Here is a 22,638-nt window from a genome sequence, read left to right on the forward strand (position 1 = left end):
ATTTTTGCTGATATTGAGTCTCTGGCACCAAGTCTGCAGATTATTTTGGGAGGACCGTATTCAGAGGAGTGGGCATAGGAGGAACTTCATCATTCTCAGCTTTCTGAGGTGTTGAGGCACTTGTATTGGACTTAGTCATTGTAGGAAGAAGCACTACAACTTCATCAAGATTTTCTGACTGTGCCAGGGAAAATACTTGGGTTGCTGCTTTCCTCCTGGCCTGAGCATCTGCCACTAGCTTGGCCCATGCAGTCATCATGGCTGACCCATTTTCCCTGATGAACTTCCATTTCCAATATAGTTCCAGGGACTACCTCCTTGCCTTTCTCAGCTTCCTCTGCGGGGTTGGCTAGAATCTCTTCTTTTTCTACTTCCACAAGAGAGTCCTGGTCCCCCAGGCTAGTTGCTTTTACTTCTCGAGAACTCAGTTTCTTCATTTGTAAAATGACAGGTTCAATGAGTTTACCTTTCAACTCTACAACCCTCTGAGCCTAGTTTCTGTCTTCCATTTGCTCATTTGTAAGATAGAATGATCTTTGAATTACCAGTAACTTTTCTGTTTCCAAGCTGGTCTGACTCTGCCAGAGAGGTTCTCCAATGTGGAAATATTTTGCAAGATCATACATGTATAATAACTCAGATCAAATTACTTACTATCTTAGGGAGGGGGGAAGAAAAGGAAAGGAGACAATTTGGATATCATAATTTTGGAAAACACATATAAAAATTATTACATGTAATTGGGAAAATAAAATATTAAATCAGAAAAAATAAAAGAAGTTTTAAGTTTAACCTGGGAAGATCTACTTGTTCCCTAGAGTTGAAACCAGACAGGGCAGCAAGGTGGAGAAAAATGAGTCCTTGCTAGAAAACTTCTAAAACGAAATCTCAGTGAACATGCAATCCTATAAGAATGACTCAAAATAGTTACCTTATCTAAATAAATAAATTCGGGACCTATGGAAGAAATTTTGTGGAACATCCACAAGATTCAATCTATCTTTGCTTCCTGAGGGTTAAGCTTGAAGGACACTCAAAGCATCATCTGGCAAAAATGCATCAGCCCATCTGTGGAACACATTACACTATCATGAGCAGAATTTTGAGTCCTGTAAGAAAAGCAAACTTATATATTGATAATATTTTACTTTTGAGTCTCATTTTGATAATGAGGCAACCCTAGCTTTCTGAAAACTAAACCACTGGAGGACAAACTCCAGTAGGTCTTAAAACAAATTAGAAAGACTTTGAGTAAAGGATTTTTATTTCATCTAAGGGCCAGCTTAGCAAAGTGCAGAGATGTTCAACACTAGTTTGCCCATAAAGTGAATGAATGAGGTTAGGCTGTTGTTGTTCAGTCGTATCTGACTCTTTGTGAACCCATTATTTCTTGGCAAAGATACTGGGATGGTTTGCCATTTCCTTCTCTAGCTTGCTTTGTGGATGAGGAAACTGAGGCAAAGAGGATTAAATGACTTTCTCCGGGTCTCACAGCGAGTTAGTGTCTGAGGACATATTTGACCCTAGCTAGGTCTTCCAGAGTCCAGGTCCAGTACTTTATCCACTGCGCCACCTAGCTGCCCATTGTGGGCATCAGAACTCCCAGTGGCACCTAAGGCATCTAGAGGTTGCAGTCTCTGGAGGAGGATGCACCCCTATAAATGAAATCAGACATCTTTGAAATAGCCCTCAGTTTAACCAACCATTTTAATAAATCTCATTTTAATCAACCATTATGATAACCATCTATTTAATCAATCATTTATGTCAGTGTTAAAATTTGAACTCATTAACTAGTGGTGGACAGTGGGTAAGCTTAACTTTTCTTTGGCTTAACTAAAGAGAATAAAACTTAACATTCTTAGATAGGTAAATTGGGCTTTTTACATATCATCCCAAAACAGGCTGACTAAAATAGTAGAATCTGTGATTTGTAAATGCGTAACGCCCAAAATGTTTATTTTTAGATCTTGTGAAATCAAGTTTTTTGTTTTGTTTTTGTCAATAAAAAGTTAAGCTATTTTGAGGGATGGGTCTGACGTCAAGCCTCTATATAATGTAGTTCAGACTCAAAGTTGAGAAGAAACTTGGCACTCACAAACAAAAGGTTTAATTAGTCCCTACACAATAAATGTATCAAAAAAAGATGCAATGGCCCTTAGCTTCTATAGACATCACCACCCTTGTCTCCAGTAGAGGAGCTTATGGTGCCATGCCAGGTCTTCACACATCCACCCAGTCAGAGGGCATGGGTTCCATGTAGGTAGTCATTTTATGCCCTTAGGTGACCAAGAAGCAGGTCAATAAAGCTGGCCTCACTTACCAGCTGTGTGACCCTGGGCAAGTCACTTAACCCTGTTTGCCTCAGTTTATTTATCTGTAAAATGGGCTGGAGAAGGAAATGGCAAACCAGAATCTTTGCCAAGAAAACCCCAAATGAAAAGTCAGACACAACTGAAAATGATTTAGAAGCAATAAATTCGTGTATATGTCGGGTTGCAGTAGGTAGGGCAGAGGAGACAGACATTAAGTCTAACTTGAGTTATGGAGGGGACAGATAAGGGCCATGGGAAATGCTGGTAGATTTTTCCTGTTCCATCTATCCTTCCCAAATCCACACATCTTCCTAACTTCTCTAATATCATACCACCATCTTCCCAGTTAGCCAGGCTCACCACTTAAGTGTCATCCTGTATTTCTCACTTGTTCTCCTTTCCTCTATAAAATCTATTGCCAAGTTCAGTTGATTTTATACCCCCATCATCTCTTTTAGGGACCTTTCTCTCTTTTTTTACTCCAAGTTTTTTTAAATTTCATTTTTTTTCTTTTTTTTTATTTTCCCAGTTATATGATTCTTGATGTCTCCCTCCCCTCCTCCCAGAGTTGCTAAGGAATTTCACTGGGTTATACATATATTATCATTCAAATCCTATTTCCATATTATTCATTTTTATAATAATCTTTTAAAACCAAAACCCCAAATCATACACCCATATAAACACATGACAAATCCTATGTTTTCTTCTGGATTGTTCCCTTCTCTTTTAATACTGCCAAGACCTGTTGTAGGGTCTTATCACACCACACCTAGATTATTCAAACTATAATATAGCCTGTTGGTTGGTTTTTGTGACTCAGGTGTCTTCCCCCTACTTCCTCCACACAGTTGTCAAATTAGTCATCCTAAGCTCCAGGACTGACCACGTCAAAACCTGACTTCCAAAATCGAACCTTCTAGATTTTTTCCAATTCCTCCTAATGCTAATGCCTTTTTTCTATTGTTATCTTCAATTGATTCATATATATTATTTGTACACTGTTCTTCTCACTTAAGACTATGAGCTCTTTGAGAACAAGGAGTCTTTTGCCTTTCTTTGTATGTCCGTGTTCAGCCCAATACCTAGCACATAGTAGGTCCTAAAGTTTATTGACTATCTCACTATCTAAATGGTTTAACTATTAAGAAAAGCTCTCTTAAGGAAAATGTGTTATAATGACTTCATAAGGCAAGTGCTCTTTAACTTCAAAGTAAAATGCAAACTATTATTACCTGTAGAGTATTTTTAAAAAGTGATTTTTTCTCTCTCCTCATTTCCAATATATATTTCTTCCTCACCACCTGGACAGCCACCTTGTGAAACAAAAGAATTTTTAAAAATAGTCAAGCAGTCAACCTGCCTAAGAATGACAGATTTGGGCATATTCTAGAGCAGTGGCGTCAAACGTGAGGCCAGCAACCCTTCCGAAGGTGGCCTGCACCAGATTAAGATGCTCCTATCTGATTTTAATGTCTTGCTTTATTAGCTGTGCGTGATTTTCTAAGCCCGCCTGAGGCCCGCAGAGATCCTTCTGCAAGGTTCTGTGTTAGAGTGGGGCGCCTGCTTTATATCCAGGGTCTTCCATCTCTGTAAAGGAAGTGGACAGTGCTACCTTTTCTTTAAGGCTATACTCTTGGCCATGGTTGTAACCGATTTCTGTTGCTTCCCTCCAGTTTCATGGTAGTTGTTGCGTGTGCTGCTTTCCCGATTCGCCTCACTTCGTTTTTGTTCATGTTAGGGTTTCTCAAGCTTCTCCGAGTTCTGCCTGTGCGCTGTTTCTCACAGTGTGCCTGGGCTATGGTGACCGAATCCTGAACAGGTCTTCCTCGGTCACATCTCCCTCCCCCCCCCAGCTAATCCATCCTTCAGGCTCCTATGCTCCTAGACTGATTTCCCTCACTCACAGCTCTGGTCATGTTCTTTTTTTTTCTTTAAATTTTCCACAGCAGAGAAATTCATTGTCACTGGACCACTACCCACGTCCCTGAGGGGGTGTGGCTCTGAAAAAACTCTCTTCTCAATCATCATAGCTTAAGTTTTTCCCAGAGCCACCCTTCTGGGCTGTTTCCAGAGCTACCAGAGATTGCTCAGTGGCCCCAGCTGCGAACAGTAAATTAATCATTTTGAAAACAGAGACAGGTCTACCTATAAGATTATTAACTTACTCCTGAAAACATCTGTTGTGCTGTCAGACCCCTGGATGTCAGTTGGTTTTGATTTTTTCCATTGTTATAAGGGAAAGCTGGATGACGTGCACGTGTGCACACCAAATATCTGTGAATGACTGATGTAAAAACAAACGTCTCTGATGTTTTTATGAGCAGAGGCTCATTGTGGAATATAAATGTTGCCTAGTGTAGTGTCAAGATTTATGCCAAGAAACTTAAAACAAGTTACCCAATGATAAACAATATTATCGCTCTAAAACTTAAAAGCAGAATAAAACCTCCATATTGGCTAAAGAAAGATCCAGAACACTAATTGTGAAAGTAAAAATGTTTTTATTTTGTCTGGGTTTCTCAACGTATAGTTCAACCTGATGACAGCTTGTAACTGGAACATTCTGGTTCCCTGAAACTCCATAATGCTACAAAGGGTGACCCCCTTTCTTAGAAGTGGGTCAATAGCTGTGAAAAATTGAAAGCAGGACATTACTAGCAGCATGGCCACTTCAACTGCAGACCTATTAACAGGGCGGACAGGGAATGAAAGCATTTTTTTTGTCTGCAAATTTTACACTGAAAAAAGGCACAAACATTTCACTTTTTCTGATAAAAGTAAGAAACAGGGACAAGATATGAACACCAAAGGAACAATATATGCATGGGAAAGACAGAGACAAATCAAATACAGGTATAAGGATTTCAAAGGATGATTATAGAAAAGGGAACCAAATAGTTTACTCAAATGCTTTTATAGCCTTTCTGTAAGATACAAATATATATATATATATTTTATCCAAAAATATGTTTTATACAGATAAATGTTTCTCAATGATGGAACCAAAGCTATAGATATAACTTAAAGCATTGTCTTTCATAAGACTGCTCATCCACCTGAACTTTCAATTCCTTTTTGAATTAGTGCACATAGTATATATTCTAGATGTAAATATGACATTCTGTTCAAATATATTGATCAAGTAGACAGCGTTATTTTCCAAAAGGGTTTGCACACCAAAAAAGCACTGTTCTAGAATACTGTACACACTGAAATTAAGATAAGCCCCACTAAGAGTCATTTTTAGTGGACTTATTTATTAAACGGGCTGCATAAATCTGATTTTGCTTTCTATACTATTTATTTAGTATTCCATTTTCCAGTCTATAAGTGATTGGGACACACTTGAAAAGACTGTGTTATGAATATTTTCATATTTATACAAGAAATTTCAATATAGGCAATATGCCTTTGAAATACTTCAATCATGAAGAGGTGTGTTTTTCTTTTTTTCCCTTCCAAATATCAGTATGCAACACCGACAACTACTAACAACAAAATAAAGCATACACTTATTTTGGTGGTTTGATAAATCAGGTTTCCAGTTGTAATTCTACGAAAAATCATACTTCTAAAAATCAGAGACTATTTAAAACATTCTGAGTTTGATTTCCAATTTTATACTACTTCCATATTGATCTTGAAAGAGAACTGAAAGAAGATATGATTTTGTTGGAACTGGCTATGTGCCAAGATTATACATAAAAAAAGGGTGGGAACATTAAATTAAATCACTGATCTTTAGTATGTGAAATTCAAATAACTAATTACTTTCAATTATAAAAAGTTAAAAAAAGACAAAAACAAAACAAAACAAAAACCATGAAAAAAGTGTGATGGTCCCTTGATTATTCTGAAGATAGGTAGCTTAGTCTAAGCCAAAATGTTTCTCTCCCTCACAGAAATCACCCTCCCCCCTACAACTGCCCATCAAAAAAGATGCGTGAAATCATACAGGAATAGCAAGAATCAAAGAATAGGAACTGTATTTTTAGGATCAGAATGATGTCTAGTGCTGAAGAACTCCTAATAGTAAAAAGCAGATTTCTTTGGGGACATTAGTCATTTAGTTTGATAAAATTCAGTTATGAAGATTTCTCTTTCCTGTTACGTGGGGAGTCTGCTCCATTCGAAGTCACTGTTCCATTGACACCATTTTCTGAAAACGGAAAAGAATTGGTATTATTCATTGTGTTAGAATGTAATTAATATGATTATCATGAAGAGTAGAGAGTTCAGTAAAAACAATCAATACTTTATATTTAATTTGGTATTTCAATGAAAATTAATTTTTTGAATAATAGCCAAAACACCAGTAAGAAAACAAAGCTGCCCTTTAATGGAGCCAGATGTCAGCCCGCCGAGGCGCCCCAAAGGAAGGCCTGGGAGAGCTCGGTCCCTGCCTTCTCAGGAAGCTGGAAGGGAGGGGAGGTTTGGGGTCTGTGAGGATGGAAATAGAGAAATTCTAAAAAGCAAGAAGGAACTTAAATAAAGAGCTGATGGTGCCTCTTGGTACAAGGTTAAGGAGACTGCAGAGTCCATGTTCCCTGCAACTTTAGGTTTACACAGGCGTCCCGGCTTCTCTTAGCCCACCGTACAGATGAGGACACTGAGCCAGTGATGTGACTACCCTGGAGGACGCAGCTGCTAAAGATTAAGAGCAGAATATGAACCCAGATCTTTTAGGTCCAGCACTCCGACCACAACCTCCTGCTGCCTCACAATGAGCAGGGCAGTCTCCAAGGACAACTTTCCACGCTAACTGTTCGTCACCACCAACTGCTATAGTGGTATGAGTGGAGTGTGGGGGTTGTTAAGAGAGTTTTATTAATTTCTCCCTTTTTCCATAAAAGAGGAAAAGGAGCAATAGGATTTCTGAGTTAGAGACCCCCTTGCTGTGCAGGTTGGCAGTTGGTGATAGTTAGAAGGGTGTGGCTGAGTGTGGTTAATAAGTTGCAGACTACTGGAAAAGGGTTTTTTGGTCTCTGGGTCCCCTGGGGAGAGGAGTGTGCATGGCTTACTCTCTCTGGGACTGTTGGAGTCAGAGAAACGGATTTAAGGACTTAACAGCCTTATTGATGATTGATTATTAGTAACTTATGTAGATAAGGATAGTTGTTAAATTATTAGAGAGTGAGAGTAGGAGAGTAGGCAAGGACTTCAGTCTAGCATTAGATACTGCCCTCCAAGGCAGATAGATTTAGGGCAGTGGTTCTCAACCTTTCTAATGCCATGACCCCGCAATACAGTTCCTCATGTTGCAGTGACCCCAAACCAAAAAATTATTTTGGTGGCTACTTCAAAACTGTAATTTTGCTACAGTTATGATTCGGAATGTAAATACCTGATATGCATTATGTATTCTCATTGCTACAAATTAAGAGGTTGAGAACCACTGATTTAGGGTTTTTTAAAAGAGAAATTTAGTTAGGATTGGGATTTGGGGTATAGTTACAAGTTATTGTAGGATTACTTTCATTTTCCTCCTTCCTATTTCCTATCTGTATTTCCTAATAACAAACTAAGTGTTTTGCATTTAATGAACCGCACTGGCTTTTGTTCAAACTCCTACCCCCCAAAATTTAACCCCTCACAGGGTTTAATGTCTGGCTCTGCCACTATTTGTATGACCCTGGGCCAGTCCCCTCACCTCTCTTGACCCCACTCTCTTCCTCTGTAAAATGAGGGGGTTGGAAATCTGGCCTCACACATCTCCTGGCTGTTGGACCCTGGGTGAGTCCCCTGACCCTCACTGCCTGCCTGGGGCTGACACACAGGACAGATTCCAAGATGAAAATGAAGACTATGAGAAGAAGGGGGTCAGAGCTGGGAGGTCCTCTCCTAGCACGGTGTTGGACTGAGATCCTCCCTCAGAGGTACGAGGAAGGGCAGCTTAATGACTCATGACTGTGTAAGATGGCAGGGAATGATGTCGTCACATGGAGAAAAGTTAGCCAACACAAATTAAAATTTTAGAAAAAATAAGGGACACCTGAAAGATAAATAGATGGATTTCTTAAGACTTCTAGAGACAAGGTTCAGTGCCATTTTATGCCACCATTCACAGATTTAGACAGAACAGCCCCAAGTGCCACATGGCAACATCATTAACTATATCTGCCCTGAGTTGTGGCCTCTGAGGTGTCACTGGACAACTCTTTGCCTTACCTTATAGCCAGCCCTAATCTAGGCTTCTGAGGCAGTTCCTGAGGCCCACACCCCTGCCTGGGCTAGGACAGGAACACTCTCCACATTCATATTCAGTCATTAGGAAATCAGGAATTATCTCTCAATTGTGAAGGTGCTAAAATGGTAGGATAAGTGAGGGATCGTGTAAGATTTCTTTCTTCCTACAAGATACTAAACAAAGTGAATTAAAATAAAACCCAGTAATTGACTGTGGGAGGTGGCTGACTTTAAGTCACTGCAAGGGAAGACCTTGGGCCAGAAGACTTTTTGCAAGGCCCTACGTCTAAGGTTTTATAACTATATGATGAAGAAATCAATTCTTTTATGTTCCTTCAATAGACATCTTGCAAGGCTCTTAGAGTTCTTGGAATGTTAAGTTCCCTAAAACGTGTTTCCAAGCTGGTAATTACCATTTCAGGCTATGAGAACTTCTCTCCTTTGTCCCTTTTAAATTATCTGTGGCTTGGAACTAATGACATCTTACTACTGGTCTAAAAGTTATAATTTAATGCCTTTAAAGCAACTGACACACACCAAATATTACAGATGGTATTTGAGGCCCCACTTAAGAGTAAAGAAAATGCAGGCTTAGAGACTGGAGGTCCTGAGTTCAAATGTGACCTCAGGAACCTCCTAGCTATGTGACCTGGCTTATCCCCAGTTGCCTAGCCCTTACCATTCTTCTGCTCTGGGGCTAATACTTAGATTCTAAGATGGAAGGTAAAGGTTTCAAAATAAAGAAGTGAAGCTAAATAGAGATGCATTTTATATACCTGAAAGAATCTAAAACACAGTAAAACAAACAAACAAACAAAAAGACTCAAACCAGGATTTGCAGAAAGAACTGTGGACTACCTCCTATTTTTCTCTACAAAGATGCACTCCATTAAAACTGCTGCTCTAGAATCACTATGCTTTATAGATGAGGAAACAGAGAAAAAGAGAGATTGAATGACTGGTCCATAATTAGTAAGTGGCAATGTTTGAAGTAGAGTCCAGACCTCCTGATCCCTAGTCTAATGCCTTTTCATTTTACTATTTTGCATCTCAAACACCTCAAGATCTTAACATATCTTTCCTATAAAGAGTTATAAGCCTCCAACTTTAAATTGGGATTTTGCTTTACAATTTGCAAAGTGTCTTCATATTATTTCAATGGGATTATCACAAAAATCCCATGAGGCAGGCTAGATCTTAGAATTCCCATTTGAAGGGGGCAGCTGGGTGGCTCAGTGGATTGAGAGCCAGGCCTAGAGATGGGAGGTTCTAGGTTCAAATCTGGCCTCAGACACTTCCCAGCTGTGTGACCCTGGGCAAGTCTCTTGACCCCCATTGCCTAGCCCTTACCACTCTTCTGCCTTGGAACCAATATACAGTATTGACTCCAAGAAGGAAGGTAAGGATTTATTAAAAAAAAAAATTTCCATTTGACAGAAAAAGGAAGCTGGGGTTAAGGGGCTCATCTGAGATCATAGCTAGAGTGACAGAACCAGGCCTTAAATCTCTACCCCTAGCCGCCTCAGAATCAAGTGTTACTTCTATTTCATAAACAAAAAGTAAAGCTGAAGGATTAACAGTTAGTTGCTTCAGTACTAAGATCAGAATTTGCTCAATAAAATCTGCTTTTTCCCCTCCGGATTCTGAAGTTATGGCATTCTTTTAATCAATAAAGCTAGTAGCACATGTATTATTGTCCCTACTTTATAAATCAGGAGACTGATATTGCCCAAGGTTAGACAATTAGTAAATGGCAGGTCTAGATTTGAATCCAGGTCCCTTGACTCCAAGTTGGTGACTCTTGGAGAAATTATTATTGTTTATTTCAAATATAAGAGTAGTAGCTTGTTTTATTCCTAAAAATTTTTCCTTAGAAAGAATCTTGCCTTTTTAAGAACCTATCCCATTATTGTTGGTCTACTCCTGTCAAAATTAACTTTTATTTCTAGCAGGTTTCACTCTTTCAAATAACTGCAAAGTGAAAGAAATTCAGTGTCACAAAAACTTTGACAGCTCCAATACTGAAAATACAGGAATCTGACATTTTTTGTATACAACCAGATTCTTGCTTTATTATAAACTTAACCAACACCAAAGCTTAATATGTAAATAAGAACAGAAAAAGGACAGCATATAAAGCATGAACTTTGGCCATGTATTTTCTAAAAGATAAATTAAGTACATGACCATAAATAAAATTGTCCTCATCTGTCCTTTTCTGAAATTCCCTGTGTTCTTATCTATGTTTTTGTTTTGCTGATGTTCTTTTCTTCTTTTTTTTCTCTTTGATTAGTAACTCCATCTTCTCAATAGAAGCCTTCCCTTGTGAAAATTAAGAATAGTCAAGTAAAACAATCCAATACATTGGCAATGGTGACAGCATTTTCAGGGAAACACTTGAAAGGCAAGTCAGAATTACGTTTGTTCATAAATGTGGAATCCTAAATAAACACATTTCAAAAGTCTATAGGAAGGGCTGCTAAGTAACACAGAGAAAGAGCACCAGGCCTGGAGTTGGGAGGACGTGGGTTCAAATCTGATCTCAGACACTTCCTAACTGTGTGATCCTAAGCAAGACATACAACTCCAATTACCTAGCCCTTTACACTTTTCTGCCTTAGAATTGATACTTAGTATTGATTCTAAGACAGAAGAGAAGGGTTAAAAAAAATCTATAGGAACTGTTCCAAAAATTCAAAAGTAAACTGCAAAAATGATGGTGAGGAAGGACCAGGCAGATGGAGGGTTGGATACTGGAATGGCAAGAGATGAGCTAAAAGGTGAGTCAGGCAAGTGTGGGGTGGTAAAAATGCTAAGAAGTAGAGATGGATGGGGACAGATCAAGATGGCAGAGGGCTGGGGCTGGGGGTTGGAGCCCATTAGACTATCCCAGGGCAAGTAATGAAGAATTCCGAAGGTGTTAAAAGAGAAGACAGTGCTAAGGGGGACAGTGGAAAGGATCAGACCTCCTAGTACCAATGCCAGGGGCATACCTATTAGTCATGCGATGTAGGACATGGCTTCAATGTCAGGATAGTTTTTAAAAAGAAAGCAGAAATGGGGTAACAAGGGGGTTCAGTGGACAGAGTGTCAGACCTGGAGTCTGGAGGACCTGGATTCATCTGGCCTGACATGTACTAGCTGTGTGATACCGGGCAAATCACTTCATCCCAACTGCCTGTCCTTGCCCTCTGTTTTACCATGATCACTTCTCTAGAGAATGAAAAGGACAACGAGAGAAGAAAACCATCTTCCTCTTCCAGAGACCAGAAAAGGAAATTAGAGAAAATGGACAAATGGGTCTTGTGGTCAAATCTCTTTGCAGTAATTTTTGTATTTAAATCATCAGTAGCCTCAATGGCAGGGATATTAAATGCATTTAAACCTAAACTGTCTAAAGCTATAGTAATGAGATTTTGTGTCCCTGATAAAAAGACTAATTGGACACCAAGAAATCCCTAGTTTGGCATCAAGGTACCAAATGAAACCATCAAGAAAGTAAAGGGTGAAAGTTAGGGCTCATCTCTTTTGATGGAAGAAATTCCTCTCTTTTGCACGCTCTCTCTCTCCCCACAATGGCAGCAAAAGTACAAAGTTTGGTCTGAGTAGGGGGCCACTCCTTGTAGCACTGCATGACACTTAATGAACCCAAAGTTTTGGGAAGTTTTTTCTAAAAGAGAAACACAATGACTGTTTCACTTTTCCTTTTATGTCAAGGAATAGTGGGAAATACAAACCTTTTTCTTTCCTGGAAGATCTGCCTTTAGTTACTGTAGATTTCTTTTTCACAGTCTGAGGCTGAGATGAAGAATGTTCCCTCCACCTTCGAAGCTGAAAATTAATGAACTTCCACATCATAAATGCCTGAGTGATGCAAATAGATGCAAGAACAGCAATTCTGTGGATAGATTTAGAAATTAACAGAAAACATTAGAGTACATTAGAACAACAACAAAAAACTAAGAGGAAAATTGCCTTTCTGTTTCAAAAAAAAGGCTGGTATGCTATTATATGACTGGGCAGAATTGTCTTTGCTCCTTTTACTTCCTTGCTACAAAATTATTCCTCATTTGCTTCTTTCTCAACTTAAAAAATTATTGAGGGGGCAGCTGAGTGGCTCAGTAGATTGAAAGCCAGCTCTAGAGAGACGAGGTTCTGGGTTCAAATTTGACCTCAGACATTTCCTAGCTGTGTGACTGTAGGCAAGTCATTTAACCCTAATTGCCTAGCTCTTACTGCTCTTCTGTCTTGGCATCAATACACTGTATTAATTCTTTTTTCTTTTTTTTTAAACCCTTATCTTCCATCATAGAATCAATATTGTATATTGGTTTGACGGCAGAAGAGTGGTAACAGTTAGGCAATAGGGATTAAGTGACTTGCCCTGGGTCACACAGCTATACAGTATTAATTCTAAGATAGAAAGTAAGGAAAAACAACAACTAAATGATTATTGACATTGTTGGTGTAGTTCTAGAAAAATCACTTATTAAAACGCGTTCTTTAGCTAAATTGATTTCTGCTTAGTACTAGGAGAGTACTAAGTTAAAATAAAGAAAAAGAAACTTTCTCTGGAAATGAAATTAAATTCTCTTAGTTTTTAGATGTATTGGTTAATTTATACTACCAAGCAAGGAAGCAAATAAATAACACATAAATGGAGGCCTGTTTGACAATATCCTTTTAATGTATAAATTTGGTTGATAAATAAGCACTCACTAAGTGTCAGGCATTATGCTAAGTTCTGATGCTACAAAGGAAGGCAAAAAACAGTCCCTGTCCTTGAGGAGTTCAGTCAAATAGAGGGTGACCACAAGCAAACAAGCATACAAGCTATTAAGATATCTAAGAGACCCTCTCATAAGATCTCTGAGAGAATGTAGCAAAGAATAAGGTGTAAGAAGGCAGGAAAGGTAGGAGGGGGCTAGGTTATGTAGGGCTCTGAATGCCAGATACTGCTACTCTGTAGAAAACCCCCCCAACAACAATCCACCAAACTATGGTGATGTAAAATACTACCCCAAAAATTCAATTAATGGCTCAATCAAGTTAAATAAATGGTCTACACTCCTTTGATGGAGAATTTATCAATCTGCTAGAAAAATGAATTTAATATAAATCAATATTTATTTCCTCTATTGTGGATCAGGTCCCCAAAGTTACCTGTTTCTGGTATAAGTCGTTCCAACAAAATCCATATAAAACCTATCCTTGAACAAAAATGACTTAGCGAAGAATAAATCTACTGTACCTCACAGGTAACACATTGAAATTTCCAGTACTGAAATCCAGCTTCTGATTTTCTGCTCTTGCTAGGCCAAAGCCAACAGTTAACACAGAGAGAATCAAAGTCAGAAGTCTTCCCAAAACAAACAGAATTGCCCACAAAGAAAATCTGTAAGGCAAATTTTACAAGTCAAATTCATTAACATACACAAATGATATAAGAAAAAGATCACAGTAGTCTAGATGAAAAGTCCTGATGCATTAAAAAAAAAAGAAAACCTGGAAAACGATAAAATATTTAATTTTGACCTTAATTCAGAAAATTTGCTAGATAAGTCTTTTTTTTTTAAAGGCTCTGTACCATTATAATTATTTCTAATTCTGCTTTCAGGTTATTTACTATTTTAGCTCATGCCTTATCCCCAAACATTTTAGTTTATTTGTTCTTCAAGAATGCCTTACTTGCTCTTTTCACTTACTATTGAATATTTATGCTATTTCTATGAGGGTAGACATGTCTATTTTTAAATTTATAAGTGTAATCTTAATTATGAGATGTAAAATATTGTCAAATTAATGGTTTATCTCCTGGAATTAAAGAAATGCACTACGATCTTTTTTGCAACACTAAGTATTTCATTTTATTTTAAGCTTTTGAAGACAAGTATACAAAACTGAATAATATGGATATGGAATTAAAATATTTTTGCTGTTTCAGAGGCATGACAAATAACTTACCCTTTCTGATATTTTTCATCACTAAAATAAAACAGTCTGGAAATATGGAACAGAAACTCAACAAAGTAATGCAGCACCAAAAGAACAAGTCCCAGATGGTTTAAGCTGGTAAAACAGAAACAAACACATAGAACAACTATTAATTTAATAACTGATATGACTAACAAGAATAAAAGAAGTAAAAAAAAGCCCATAACTTACTTCAAAAGATAAGCTCCACCAATGTGAAAGAGGTAAAGTCCAATGTAGACAAGCTGTCGTGGAATATCTTCCTGTTAAAAAAAAAAGGAACCAGAGATTAGCTAAAGCATACTGATATTCACAGGGGCAATGTAATGTGATAAAAAACAATTTCTGAGCTAGAAATTGGGACAAAAGATTTGCCTTTTGAAAAACTATTTTTAAAACAAACTTTCTTGTTCTTGAAATTAGGACTGTTTGGAACAATCTGGGACACATGGTCTCCACAGGCACAGTAGAAAGAGCTGAAGAGCAAGAAGGCCACTGAGGTCTAGTTAGTCTGCTCTCACTATTTATTAGCAATGGCAAGTCCCTGGTACGTTTAGACCTCAGTTGCTTTATCCCTAGGGAAAGTACTATCTTGCTTGCTTGATGGCAAAGGGTCTAACTAGATCACATATTCCCTTTACCTCTAAGATCCATAATTCTTTGATTTAATTTCAGGAAGACAGATTAGATAACATGGACTCAGATTCTATGCCAAAGAGGGATGAGAAACTCTCAAGAATTAAATTCTGAAGAGGCAAAGAAAAACAATTATAATGAAGAGAAAAAAATGGCAATAGTCTAAAGAGAGTGAGATGAATGCCCAGGGAATTCACTGACCAATTTGGATTTTTAAAAGGCATAAAAAGAAAACTGAAGTAAAGGTTAAGTAAGTTAAGAAAGGATGAATAGGTACAGCTCAGTACTTCACTGGGAGTGCCAAAGTTCAGAATGAGTTGATATTGGTAAGTTGAAGGAATTAAAAAGAAAAAGTTGCTTTTTTTAAAGCTATAGAAAAGGATGAAAAAGGAGATATGACTGCTTCTCCCAGTGGATAGGCTAATCCATCAGTATTTAATGTTAATGGACAGAAGGCAAAGCTAAAAAACTTTTACTTTGATTCTATTTCCTTTGCTAAGAAGAATTTTAGGACTGGAAGGGACAGAATGAAATGAATGAATGAGCATCTAGTTTCCTTGATGAATCCAAATCACCTAGTCTAGATGATTAACATCCTCATGTCCTGAAAAAAATGGCACATTTAACTAAGACAATCTAAGTGATATCTGAAAGTTCATGGAAAAAAGTGAGAGATGCTATGGAACAGGAGAAGAACAAATAGCATCCCAGTTTTTAAAAAAGAGTGATTATTTTAAAATTGTGTTAAAATAAGTTTGATTTTAGTTCTTGAAAAAATTCTAGAACATATTATTAAAGAGATCATTACTGGGGCAGCTAGGTGGCTCAGTGAATAGAGAGCCAGATCTATAGATGGGAGTTTCAGGGTTCAAATCCAGCCTTAGACACTTTCTAGTTGTGTGGCCCTGGGCAAGTCACTTAGCCCCAACTGCCTAGCCCTTATCACTCTTCTGCCTTATAACAAATACTCATATTAATTCTAAGAAAGAAGGCAAAGGTTTAAAAAAAAATGAGATCATTACTAATCATATAAAAGAAAGTGATAACAACAAAGAACTAGTATGGTTTCATTAAGAACAGGTCATGAAATGCTCACACCCCAAAAGAGAAGGGGGAATTTGCTTCTCTGGATTATCTAAGAGCTCATGTGCAATTCATTTCCCTGAATTTTATTGTGTAAATTAAGTTTGTTCTATGTTAAAAAAAAAAAAAAAGAACAGGCCATACCAGGCTAAATTAATTTCCTTTTATGATGGGATTATTAAATTTGTAGATCAGTGGAATGCTGTAGATCTAATTCACGTAGATTTTAGCAAAGCATTTGTTAAAAAACCTCTCATGATGTTCTTTAAGCAAAGAGGGAGAGAGGACTATTAGATGATGGATTGGATATTGTTTAAATGTTCAGAACCAAAGAACCTTTCTTCATTAATAATCTGATGTTAACTTAGCTAAGTCTGCAGAACAGTATAGGCAATTTTTTTTTTTACTGCAAATTCCCTACACCAATTAAATCACAAATTTGGACCAAAAAAACCTGGAGAACTATTGGGGAGATGTGACAGTTGTCTTCAATGATTTAAAAGGATATCTGGGAGAAGGATTTGATTTTTTCCCCCCTAATAGGACTCAAAAGGCAAAACTAGGAACAATAGATGGAGACTGAAAAGAAGCAAATTTAGACTTAAAGCAAAGTTTTCTAACAATAGAACTATGCGAAATAGAATGCTTCATTTGCCTCAATAGCTAAGAGCTCCTTCTGAATGTGGGGTTTTGAGCAAAGGTTGAATGATCCCTCTCTGGTATGTATGTAGAAGGGATTCTTTTTTTGGACATGGGTCAGACTGGATGTTCCCCAAGATCCCTTCCAACATGGAAATTCTATGATACTGGTTCATGGTTTTAACAAATCCTGACATTTTTGATAGCCTTCTTTTGATGCTTAAAATGCCATTCATTCTCTGGGATAGAGGACCAGCATAAAAGAGTTCTCATACTCTTCAATGAATACTATATTCTTTGTAATTAGTTATTTAAGTCTATTTTGGTGAAGTAATATATCTGTTAGATGTGAAGATTAAATGAAAACCTATTTTATAATGATTAATCATCTTAAGTATAAATCTTTACCCTTGACTAGAATGTAAGCTGTTAAAGAGCAAGACTTTTGTCATATTTCCCTTGTGTCACTAGAATTTCCAGCAAGCTACTGGGTACATGGATGACTGATGCTCAGATATTTTTTATTGATTATTGGAGTAAAATGATTGCATCCCATTTTACTTTTCTGAATCTTTTTCTATGATTTATTTCTCAATTTGTATTAACAACATTTGTATTTGTATGCTCATTTGAAATAATTAAATGCAACCTATAATTAAACTGGATTGGAGTAAACAATGTGAATTCAATTTAATTCACTTAATATTTACTGGGCTTCTATTCACTAAAAATTCTATATTATCAAAGTGTGCTTGTGTTATGTGCTTGGATGTAAGTGTGGTATGTCAAAGATGAAGACACTGTCCTTAATGGAAAAAAGACAAAATACATAAATATAACAGAACTCTGAAAGTACCTGGGTGGTAAAAACAAATTGTTATGATAACCTATAAGGAATAATTACTTTTAGCTAAGGGGCAGGGAAGGATATATAGAGGAACTGGCATCTTAAGGAGGCTTGATTTTAAGAGATTAAGAGTGGTACATGGGAAATTATTTTAGGTTCAAAAAATTAATAGCATAGGCAAGACTCCAGAATACAAAACATCTGACTTACTGACAAAACACTTATTAATTTCTAATATTTCTTCCTATTCTACAAAGCATGTAAATTATAGTCACCATAATATGCTGTAAACAATTTTTTGACCTTCCTTTCATCAAGTATATACACTGAGCAACCCAGAGAGATAAACTCTGCTACATGGTATGTTTTTTCCCCTCAGGAGTCCACAGACAGTACAATATCTGCAGAGGTTCTTCAAATGGAAGAAAGATGTTCTAAGTAATTTGGAAAAAAACACTTGTTGGACCTCTGCAATGAATAAGATTTTCCCATGAGACTCACCTTCCATGACTCAACGTTTTCTAGATGGCCAGAGGTATTGAACCATTGAGTTTTATTCCCTATAATCTTTCTTTTCTTTTCCACTATAAAATTTCAATATTGTACAGTTCCAGTTTCATTAACTGTTGGAGCCCATGAATGCAAAAAAAACTAGTTATAAAATTCTAAGGCGTATATTAGAATATGTTTACCTGGATATTTTATCCAATGTGCTACTTTGAAGATTAATATCTCAAGTTAAAATAAACTAAAGGAATTTTTAGTATTTCTAATGGGAGTGCTTTCATTTTTTTTCTTCAACAAGTGACTGAATTTCTTGGGGATGAAGAAATATGAGCTTTAGATTCCAAAGAAGGAACTCTAATGACATAAAACAAAAATAAAACAAAGAAAGTGCTTACTAGGCAGAGAACACTGCTTGAAACATTTAAATCTCCCACCTCCCCCAGAAACTTTTTGCTTATATACAGTAAATCTATGTAACTTCACATTCTGTTTCTAAAAATGACAGAAAACTATTTTCAATTCTAAGAAATTCAAAATTTTGTTGGTTTTCAAATCAGATCCATTTCTCCTGTTTTCTAATCTCAAATTCCAACCTAAGAGAAAGAAAAGACTCAAACTTGCTAAGAGAAAATCGACTCGTTTCCTTTCTATGGTTAACTACCCAAGTCAAATTCCAGCTCAGCACTTCCGTTATAGCAACTGATAATTGTAGGGGAAGGTGAATGGGCAATGCCAGCCTACACCATCATAAATCTCTCCATTGTACGTTTCTGGGGCCAGATCTATCTAGCAGATAATTTCTTTTAAGTATTTCTTTCTATAGCTATAGACGTAGTATACAGAAACTCTAGAATGATACAGAAGTGGCTTAGAGCTTGCATTTTGGTTTTCTACCCAATTAAAAAAATTTTAAGTCTTAAATTATCTTCAATTTTTTTTGGAATATGATATATTTTGTGAATTCTGGGCTCCTTAGCAAGAATATTCTTATTAACCTTTCTTGATACTTTTAGAGGAAGCATATTTGCAATGTAAATTTTTAGGCTTACTTTTCCAATTTCTCAATCATTATTCTAATCATTATAAATTAAATATGTAAAATTCATTCTGGTATTCTTCAACTAGCTTTCAAAAACTCCTATTTGCATACTGACCAGTTTTTAAAAGGGTAGTTTTTAAGAAACAGGATGTTATACGATTGGGTTTGTACCCCAAAGAAATAATAAGGGAAAAGACTTGTACAAAAATATTTATAGCTGTGCTTTTTGTGGTGGCAAAAAAATAGAAAATGAGGGGGTGTCCATCAATTAGGGAATGCCTGAACAAATTGATGTATCTGATGGTGATGGAATACTATTGTGCTGAAAGGAATAATGAACTAGAGGAATTCCACATGAACTGGAAAGACCTCCAGGAACTGGTGCAAAGTGAAAGGAGCAGAACTAGGAAAACATTGTACACAGAGACTGATATACTATGGTACAATCGAATATAATGTACTTCACTACTAGCAGCAATACAACGATCCAGGACAATCCAGAGGAACTTATTAGAAAGAACTGTGGGAGCAAAATGCAGAAGAAAAACATATGATTGATCATGTAGTTCAATATGGATATGATTAGGGTTTTTATGTTAAAAGATCACTCTACTGCAAATATAAATAACATGGAAATATGCTTTGAACAATGATACATGTATAGCCCAGTGGAACTGCTTGTCACCTCTGGGATGGGGAGGGCAGGGGGAGAAATCATAAATTATGTAACCATGGAAAAATATTCTAAATTTAAAAAGAGGGAAAAAAAAGAATAATAAAAGCAAAAAAAGAAGAAGAAGAAACAGTCATATAGTAGGTAGAATTCAGTGCATGGAGTCAGGAAAATTTGGATTTAAATACTGACTTTAATATTGGCTGAATGACTTGGACAAGTCCCTTATCCTCTCAGTGCCTTAGGGAATTTCCTGACTTACTGAATAAGGCATATACCTCTCTTTGAGACTGGGAAGACATTCCCAAATACTTAACTTCAACACACTGGTTGTTTTCTATTGTCTATATATTCTTTTCTCATGGTATTATTTCCTGATGTTTACACTTAAACTAAAAAGCATTTCATGTAAGCAGCAATAAACATAGGTCTATTTCTTGATTATAATTTAAAAAAATTCATTACAAAGCGAGTCTCTGAAATTTGATGTTTTTCCCTTTGAAGAAAAAGACACATTATCTGTCATTGGCACACCTCTTGAACTGCCACTTGCAGCTTTTTTTCTATGTACCAGTGGGAGCATTTCAAAGCAATCAGTGCTCTAGTCGCCCTTTTTACCAATTCTTTCCAGACAGTATCTTCCTAAAATAACTTTCATAGAGTAAATTTTAAGTAACTGTTTAACACATATGCAGCTGCTACTTGCAAATTATGCTAATTATTTCAAACAGTTACTTTCAACTGTCATATATAGGTGTTAAAAATAGTTTTAGCTACTTCTGAGTTATGCAAATGATTCCATAAAAATTAGATGGCAGCTCTGGATGAATTCCACCTGGAACTGGTGAACATGAGGCGAGGCCCTGGGACAAAAATCAGTCATTACATTGAATCATCCTTCTCCATCCCAGCAACTGAAGAAATTTGTTAAATATATTAATATAAGGATACAAAGGATACAGCTAAACAGGGACCAGGATGGATATAAAAGATATTAGTCTGTGGGCACGAACATATCTAAAACCATGTAGAAAGTTAGGTATAAAAACCAACAAGGAGCTAAAAAAGCAAGATTGAGAATTTAAAACATTATGCAGAATAGGGTAAAATGTGCAGGGCCATGCACCAAGTGCATGTTTGTATTTCTGCTGTAGGTGGTGATTATCTATGTTTTAAGTATAGGCTCATCTCCCTTGTGGAAAGGTGAACGGAAGTAAGAAACATCTCTCCATGCTCCAAAGGTATCAGGGCCAGTTCAATGCCTATTCTACCTCCTCAAACCAAGAGCTGGAAGTGGGGCTTTGAGAATGAAAAAAAGGATCATTACTGGCCCAGGAAATCTCAGCCTTACATTAAGAGAATGGAAGAAGGTGTCAAAGAGGAGGAAGGGACAGAACAGTACAACTATATGTACAATTTGAGGTTTTCCCCTAAGGGGAAGGAATTCAATGCTTCAGTAAAGAAGCAGCTTCTTCTTCTCCCCCAAGGAATGATAAAATAGAGCCCCAGAAGCTATCAAGGAAAGATCATCTGCTGAAGCTATTCAGTGACCTGAGAACAATACCGAAGATTTTGTTTTATTTCTGGGCTTGGATGCAAGATATTAACTGAGAACCTCTCAGGATTTGTCAAAGTGGAGAAACATTGGTGATTCGGCTGGCCACAAATCATACTACCTGAAGAAATCCAGAAGGCATTGCCCAATAGGATGGTGTGTGCTCTAGATTTTAAAAAATATTTAATTTTTTTTACATGATGATACAATTTTTAATAATCATTTTCTGACATTTTGCAATCCATGTTCCCTCCCTTCCTTCCTATGTGAAAGAAGACACATATTGCTTACAACTAAAGAAGAATTCAGAGGAAATAGTGAAGAATAGTATGCTTCAATCTGCATTCATATGCCCTACCTAGATTTCAAAATATTTAAAGGGAAAATATGTAGCATTCCATAGACTAAAATTCTATATGAAAAGTCAGCTTGAAAAAAATAGGCATGATGCAGCTAGCAGCATTGTGGGAGTTCAAATCCGCCATAGACACTTAATAGCTGTGTGACACTGGATAAATAAACTCACATTTTTCTGACTCAATTTCCTCAAATGTAAAAAAGGGGAATAACATCACCTGCTTTTGCAAGGTTCTTGGGAGGATCAAATGAGGTAAGAGTAACACACAATGCCTGGCATATAAAGGTGGCATATAAAAGCTTATTCACTTTCTCTCTTACCAATGACATATGCATAAACAATCAAATGGGGCAAGGGGAGAACCATGTATACATATTAGTAAATATAAATTTGGGATGGGAAATGATGAGAGGACAGGAAAGGTTTCATGTTGGAGGTGACCTTGGTTAAATTTTTTCTTTTCTTTTTTTTTAAAGCTTACTTTCTTTCTTTCTTTTTTTTTTTTCAAAAAATGTAGTAAGGGCTAGGCAATTGCTGTTAAGTGACTTGCCCAAGGTCACACTGCAAGGAAGCGTTTGAGGCCAGATTTAAACCCAGGACCTTATATCATTAGGCCTGGCCCTCCATCTATCCACTGAGCTACCTAACTGCTCCTGGCTAGGTGTTGAATGACTTGAATAAGTTGAATTTTCAAGTGAACTGGGTATTCTAAGAAGCAGACCCCTCAAAGGAGTACTTTGCAGGCATGGGGGAAGAACCTATGCAAAGACATGAAGCTGGGAAATGGAATGCTATGTATATTTAATAGTAAATAGAGTATTTTA

The 22,638-nt window shown here is 36.9% G+C and overlaps 1 protein-coding gene across 1 annotated transcript in view; it reads right to left on the reverse strand.

Moving 5' to 3' along the window:
* Window positions 1-4,799: 4,799 nt before the first annotated feature.
* The window catches only part of TRAM1 (translocation associated membrane protein 1), a 50,931-nt gene continuing 33,092 nt past the window's right edge, over window positions 4,800-22,638 (reverse strand). The window contains exons 7-11 of the mRNA XM_001367972.5: window positions 14,670-14,740; window positions 14,469-14,573; window positions 13,756-13,899; window positions 12,242-12,402; window positions 4,800-6,477 (exon numbers count right to left, since the gene is read on the reverse strand). Of these exons, the coding sequence (XP_001368009.1) occupies window positions 6,404-6,477; window positions 12,242-12,402; window positions 13,756-13,899; window positions 14,469-14,573; window positions 14,670-14,740 (555 nt within the window). The 3' untranslated portion in view covers window positions 4,800-6,403. The remainder of the gene's footprint in view (window positions 6,478-12,241; window positions 12,403-13,755; window positions 13,900-14,468; window positions 14,574-14,669; window positions 14,741-22,638) is intronic.

The sequence above is a fragment of the Monodelphis domestica genome, chromosome 3, assembly GCF_027887165.1.
Source record: "Monodelphis domestica isolate mMonDom1 chromosome 3, mMonDom1.pri, whole genome shotgun sequence".
NCBI classification, from domain to species: domain Eukaryota; kingdom Metazoa; phylum Chordata; class Mammalia; order Didelphimorphia; family Didelphidae; genus Monodelphis; species Monodelphis domestica.